The sequence below is a fragment of the Peromyscus californicus genome, unplaced genomic scaffold (genome assembly GCF_007827085.1).
Source record: "Peromyscus californicus insignis strain IS unplaced genomic scaffold, ASM782708v3 Scaffold_9__1_contigs__length_137607984, whole genome shotgun sequence".
NCBI classification, from domain to species: domain Eukaryota; kingdom Metazoa; phylum Chordata; class Mammalia; order Rodentia; family Cricetidae; genus Peromyscus; species Peromyscus californicus.
In genome coordinates this window covers 70,042,389-70,049,335 of record NW_026294617.1, presented here as the reverse complement: position 1 = coordinate 70,049,335, position 6,947 = coordinate 70,042,389, and the positions used below count along the sequence as shown (strand labels likewise).

The following is a 6,947-nucleotide window of genomic DNA, read 5'->3' as shown; positions in this document are numbered from 1 at the left end:
TACACAGAGAAACCCTGTTTCGAAAAACCAAAAAGAACAACAACAACAAAACCAACCAACCAAACAAAAAACCACCAATGCGGGCTGGAGAGAGGGCTCAGAGGTTAAGAACACTGACTGCTCTTCCAGAGGTCCTGAGTTCAATTCCCAGCAACCACATGGTGGCTCACAACCATCTGTAATGAGATCTGGCACCCTCTTCTGGCCTGCAGACATACATGCAGGCAGATCATTGTATGTATAATAAATAAATAAATCTTTAAAAAAAAAAAAAAAAAAAAAAAACCACCAATGCAAATGAAATAAAAATAAATAAATATTAAAAAAAAAAGAAAGAAAGAGAAGTAAGTGCCGGAAGTGTATTTGGAGGTCAGCCAGTCCAGGATAGTAGAACGGGAGAATAAACCTATACCTAAGGATGGGGGAGGGGAGGGAAGCATGAATTGGATGGCTCAGCCTCCCAAGTGTTGGGATCACAGGCATATACCACCACGCCGGCTTGGAGCTGTACACAGTAATCAATTCATATTCCTAAAAATGAAAGGTTCCACTGAGACGCACAGTAAAAGAACGAAGAAGCAATGGACTCTCATACAGTCAAGCTCTACTGTGATCACAACAAATCATAATATTCTCAATGGATTGTGTGTGTAAATACAAAGACCAGTGACATTTGTCAGTCCCGGGGCCTCAAAGGTCGAAGAGGTATCAGTAAATCGTGTTAAAGCTAGCGCTGGCACGATTCTAGTTATTTGGTTTGCACTAGTGGATCAACGCACTTTTGTTGTTGTTGCTTTCCAAGTCTTACTGATAATTGCTCACACACTTGGCTGCGTGTAGCACTAGCAGTTCAGGAAGTAGCTTCAGACCCTGAGGGCGTCTGCTATGGGACTGCTTAAGGGTTGGGGCTCCACTGCTCCTTCCTCTGCACAACCTTTTAGGGGTAGGTCTCCGGTCTCCGAGACTACGCAAGGACAATGTTCTGAACACCTGTAGGGAGCGGGGCGAGAAGGAAACATCGCGCGTGCGTGCCGGTGCGCGCAGGCGCAGCTCGGCTTTTTCCGGATCGCCCAGCACTCGCACCTACTCCGTACCTCCCGTCCCGCCTCCTGATGCAGAGGAAGGATGCGATAGGGCACACTTGTTGCCCATCAGACCAGGCTCAGTTCTTCTCCCTACAATTGGCGGCCCGGGAAAAGGCCAGTCGGTCGTCGTCGGCTTACTCCTTAGAGACCTGGCGCCACCGCGGAAGCCGCTATTGGCGGACGCCCGGGACCGCGACTGCTCACTTCCGGCGCCGGCGACGACTCTGCCCGCTCGGGCGCCCTCAGCCTCCCCCGCCCTTCCACCATGGCCGCCTCTGTGTGGTGTGGGGAGAAGCTGGTCCTCCCATAGCGCTCCTGCCGCATCCTCACCCGCTAGGGGCCGGATCCCAAGGAACCGCGTTTTCCCAACCCCGCCGGGAAGGTTTCCCGTCCCCACTTCAGGGCCAGGACTCCTCCCCACACCTCGAGAGGCAGAAACTTAGGGTTTCCCCTCCTTTCAGGATAAGAAGCCCGAGGGTTCCCCCTCCACTTCTGCAAGGGTGGCAGCCTTGCCCACCTCGCTGCAAGGCACAGACCCTTAGTCTACCGTAGTTCTGCGCTAAGGCTTTGCCCCAGCACGGCCACTCCAGAGGGAGCATCTAGAGAACCCGCGCCTTCCCCTCCGCAGGAGAGGAGGCAGGAGTGCGGAAAGCCGGGCCTCTGGCCTCCTTCCCACTTGTTCCTCTTGCTCCTCGTCCTTGGCAAGCCAGAGTTCTCCATTTCTAGGACTTAACACCCGTCCACTCCCTTGACCTCTTCCGGTCTCCTGGCTGCAGCCATGGAGTTACAGAAGGGAAAGGGGACCGTAGCAGCTGCTGCATCAGGAGCAGCGGGAGGTGGAGGAGGAGGAGCGGGAGCAGGAGCCCCAGGAGGGGGGAGGCTGCTACTTTCAACCAGTTTGGATGCCAAGGATGAGTTAGAGGAGGTAGGTGTGGGGGGTGGGGAAGGGAGTTAAGGAACTGGGTTGAGGAGGGATGCTGGAGCGGATACGGGGTGGGGGTGGGGAGAAGAGGCCTTCAAGTTTTTTTCCAAGGCAGAAACATTGCTCTGGCTTCCTGCTCCCTAGAGGAAGAAGTGTGGGTCAATTTCCTGGACAGGTTGCCCTAGTAACAGCCGCCGCTATTATGAAAACGGGTGTGAGGGGCCTTGGTTACAGAAGGGATGTAACCATCCATATTTACCAAAGTTATTTTCATTCCTTTCCACATACACACCAGTAACTATCTATACTATCCACCGTATTTGAGTGTGTTAAGTTGAAAAGTATATATGTTTACAGACAGGTGTTTGAGGATTGGCAACTTCCTACAAACTTGGCCCCTTCTAGATGGTATCCATTGACTGGATACAGACAGTTGTCAGTGGTTATAACCGGGCAGTTAGAGTGAGTGAAGACCTGGGAATTAAGTAGTATCTAGTTTGGTACAATCAGCCATAGCAGTGGGGTGAGCCAGGATATGGGGGACTGTTTTCTTCAGAACCAGAGAGTACACACACACAAAGGAGAGAGCAAGAACATGAGTGAGGAGTCATGACCAGCCTCCCTTGACCCTTGTTCTCCCCCTGTCCTTGACTAACGGGAGATGATCAGTGTAACCCCATCTGCTGCTTACACACAGGGAGACTGACTTAGGATGTGCCACAGAACTGAGGCATGATTGCTGAACTGTGTGTAAAGCCTAATGCATTCAATTCAGTGTTTATTCAGGGATGGGGGAGGAAATGAACAGGCCCTGCCTCTCTCACAGGCAGTGTTTCCCTGACACTGTGGTGGATTTCTGCATCAGATGCTACAGTAGGCAGGTTAGATTGCCAGGTGTGGTGGTTCATGCCTGTAATCCTAGCACTTGGAGGGTTGATTCAGGAAGATTGTGTGTGTGTGTGTGTGTGTGTGTGTGTGTGTGTGTGTGTGGTGAGTTCTGGGATAGCTGGGGCATTATTAAGAAGACCTTGCCTCCAGAAACAAAAGACAGAGAAAAAGAGAAAGTATGTTAGGTCACAAGATGATGGGACACACACACACAAAGTGAACTTTGTGGCCCGGCACTGGCAGCAGAGACAGGAGGATATCTGTGAGTTCAAGGCCAGCCTGGTCTACATAGCAAGCTTTAGGACAGCCAGAACTACCATAGAAAGACCCTGTCTCAAAAAAAGAGGTGAACTTTAATCAAAATGGTCTTACAGCAACCTTGTGGTTTATCCACTAGCAGATGTGTGCCTGGAAAGTGAGTTGTTTTTACTGTGTAATTCTATGCATAATTAGGAATGTAAATATTACGTCTAAGCCAGATATGGTGGCATAGGTTTGTAATTCCAATACTCCAAAGAGGACAAGGCAAGATGATTGTAGGTTCAAGGCCAGCCTGTGTCACTATGCCCTACTCATTACCAGCCTCTGCTACATTTTGGGGTTTTCATTTTGTATTTTTCTGTTTCAATTCAAAAGTGTGTGTGTGTGTGTGTGTGTGTGTGTGTGTGTGATATGGTGTGGGGGAGTGCCTGCTGAAATGTGTGCGTTGAGGTCAGGGGACATCTTTGTGGAGTTGGTTCTCTCCCTCCACTTGTTTTGCAGGCTCTGAGGATTGAACTCAGCTTGGCACGCTTGCACTGAAGCCTCTTTATCTGCTGAGCCTCTCCCCAGCCCTGTGTTAGTGTTTGAGATAATGTCAATATGTAGTCCTGGCTGGCTTTAAACCTTTTTTTTTCTTTCTTTCTTTCTTTTTTTTGTTGTTTTTTTTCGAGACCGGGTTTCTCTGTGTAGCTTTGTGCCTTTCCTGGATCTCGTTCTGTAGCCCAGGCTGGCCTCGAACTCACAGAGATCCGCCTGGCTCTGCCTCCCAAGTGCTGGGATTAAAGGCGTGCGCCACCACCGCCTGGCCCTTCTTTCTTTCTTTCTTTTTTTTTTTTTTTTTTTTTTTTGCGGGGGAGGAGGTGTTAGTTTTTGGAGACAGGGTTTCTCTGTGTAACCTTGACTGTCCTGGAACTCACTCTGTAGACCAGGCTGGCCTCCAACTCAGAGATCCACCTGCCTCTGCCTCCCAAGTGCTGGGATTAAAGGTGTGCACCACTACTGCCTGGCTAGGTCTGGAATTTACAATGACCGTTTTGATTGTCGAGTATTGAGCATGGCGTTCTAGCACCGTAGCTTTGGGAGGGTAGAAAGTCAGTAGGTGGCTGACCATCGTTGATCCCTCCACCAGAGCAGATGCAAGGCGAAGGATTCCAAGGCTGGGTGAGAGTCTGTTGATTCCCCTCCTGACTCCTCCAGGACTCATGTACAGCATCCTTTTCTGGACAGTAAGTTATATGGCTGAAGGAGATGACGAGAGAGGAAGCCTTTATGTTCTTGCCTTCTTAGACTCTGAGAATGAACTTTCAGCTTCCTTGTGAGAAAGGGGAGGGTTTGTTTGTTCCTTTCTGGTCTCTTTCATGGTGTGGATGCTTCCAGTGTGTCTCAAGCTCCCCCTTCCACATTTTACTTTGCCCTTTGTCCTTTCCTTCTTCAGCAAGTCTTGCTACACTAGCCTTCCCCCCAATGGGCGTGGCTCTGTTATCCCTGCTAGGCCATTGTGTCCGAGGGTCAGGCTTACTGGCCCCTTCATCCTCTGCGCCTCACCACAGATCTTTGCACACAGAAGTTATCAACATCTGCCATTGACCAAGTGACCTCTGCTCATTCTGACGTGGTAATTTTCCATCATAGGCCTACCAGTGGCCCAGGAAAGTGGGTCAGCTTTTTGACTCCATGTGCTTAAAGTGCCTTGAGCCTGATAGGAAAATAGAAGGACGTGAGGTGTGCTACCCAGAAGTTTGTCGACTAAGGACAAAGTATCACTCCACAAGAAGTCCTGAAGAGTTAGGTGAGGGTAGTAAAGACGTGGACATAGTTGAATATGATTAACAAAGGCCCCGCCGGGCAGTGGTGGTGCACGCCTTTAATCCCAGCACTCGGGAGGCAGAGGCAGGCGGATCTCTGTGAGTTCGAGGACAGCCTGGGCTACAGCGCGAGCTCCAGGAAAGGCACCAAAACTACACAGAGAAACCCTGTCTCGAAAAAAAACAAAAAAACAAAGGCCCCTTACGGGCCTGGAGCGGGACGCACTCCTCAAGATCATCCTGCATGGAGCTGTGACTCTTCTACCCTGGGGAGTGCTTGTTGTATCCTTTCTTCTCTTTGGCCCCGTTCCTCCCTTTGAAGACTGATATTCTTGCCCATCCCCATCCTAATTTGGGGAGGGAATGAGATAAAAATAGTGCAGAGATTGGAGGAGTTTAGAACATGTAGTTCCTAGTCTCATGAGGTTTCACAGTCCTGGCTATTCCTTTGCCAGGGAAGGACCAGTCACTTTGAAGTCAGGCCAAAAGCAGGAGCTGTGGCCCAGAGAAGTCAGAATATCTTCAAGATAGGTCTCAGAATTAAGTTTGGCAAGATAGAGGTATGTCCCCACCATATTTCCTCTAAGCGACAACTCAGCCTCTCTGAGATATCGACGAGGGATGACCTTCGAGTCGTTGTTAATTTTTTCCCCTTAAGCCATCATTTTACATGTTCTTGATTGTAGAATATAGGTCATTCCTTGGGATCTGAAGGGTGTCTGTCCTAGGTCTCTCAGAGTTTGTCTGAGGATGTCAGAGCCTGTCCTTTCTGTATTCACCAGGAGGAAAGGCTGGCTGTACTTAGAACCCAGCGTGGTCAGTCACTTCTTATTGATGGAGGTTCTTAGAAATTGTGCAGGTTGGATCACATTTTCCTTTTCTGAAGACAGTGCACTGAATGCTGCAAGGCTCCCCGCCTCCTGTAAGGGAGCCATGCACTCCACACGTAGCAGAGTGTATAGTCAGCAGGCCCGGGAGAGGGAAATGGGATGCCTAAAGGGGCCCTTCTAGTTGGCACCTCGAACCTGTCTTCCGCGTCAGGTATATACTGAGAAGCTGGAAGGCTTCCCTCCCCTCTCCGGGCCGTCCACTGCTCTTCTTGTCAGGTAGTTTTAGTACTAGAAAAATGAGTTCCAGAGCTCCTGGAGATGATAAATATTTACTCAGCTCTCTGAGGTGCTGTCATAGAGAGCTTGTTCTGAACTGAGCCATCCTGCCAGCAATTGCTGGCAGCTGCGTGTGTGATTTCATCTTTTCTGAGGACCTTTAGAGACTACGGGAAAGGGTACTGTTACCCAATTATACATCTGGTCTCCTGTGGCCTTTGAGGAGAGTGGTCCTTTTGTTTTGTTTTGTTTTGTTTTCTTTCTTTTTTGGTTTTTTTTTTTTTCAAGACAGGGTTTCTCTGTGTAGTTTTGTACCTTTCCTGGAACTCACTTGGTAGCCCAGGCTGGCCTCGAACTCACAGAGATCCTCCTGGCTCTGCCTCCCCAGTGCTGGGATTAAAGGCGTGCGCCACCACCGCCCAGCTTTGTTTTGTTTTGTTTTCTTTTTTTTTTTTTTTTTTTTTTTTATTGTTGTTGTTTTTCGAGACAGGGTTTCTCTGTGTAGTTTTGCACCTTTCCTGGACCTCACTTTGTAGACCAGGCTGGCCTTGAACTCACAGAGATCCTCCTGCCTCTGCCTCCCGAGTGCTGGGATTAAAGGTGTGCGCCACCACCGCCCGGCTGTTTTGTTTTCTTGAGACAGGATTTTTCTGTGCAGCTCTGACTGTCCTGAAACTCACTCTTTAGGCCAGGCTGGCCCCAAACTCCGCCTGCCTCTGCCTCCCTGAACGCTGGGATTAAAGACACGCGCCACCACATCCGGCTGAGGAGAGTGTCCCTTTTGTCACTCTGAATGATTTGAGATTATTTCTTTTTGTTTGTTTATTTGTCCTTGTTTGTTTATTTTAGACAGGCTGGCTTTGAACTCCTGATCTTTCTG

The 6,947-nt window shown here is 49.4% G+C and overlaps 1 protein-coding gene across 1 annotated transcript in view; it reads left to right on the top strand.

Moving 5' to 3' along the window:
• Window positions 1-1,205: 1,205 nt before the first annotated feature.
• Ints3 (integrator complex subunit 3) overlaps window positions 1,206-6,947 on the top strand; it is a 46,237-nt gene continuing 40,495 nt past the window's right edge. The window contains exon 1 of the mRNA XM_052730431.1: window positions 1,206-2,010. Within this exon, the coding sequence (XP_052586391.1) occupies window positions 1,864-2,010 (147 nt within the window). The 5' untranslated portion in view covers window positions 1,206-1,863. The remainder of the gene's footprint in view (window positions 2,011-6,947) is intronic.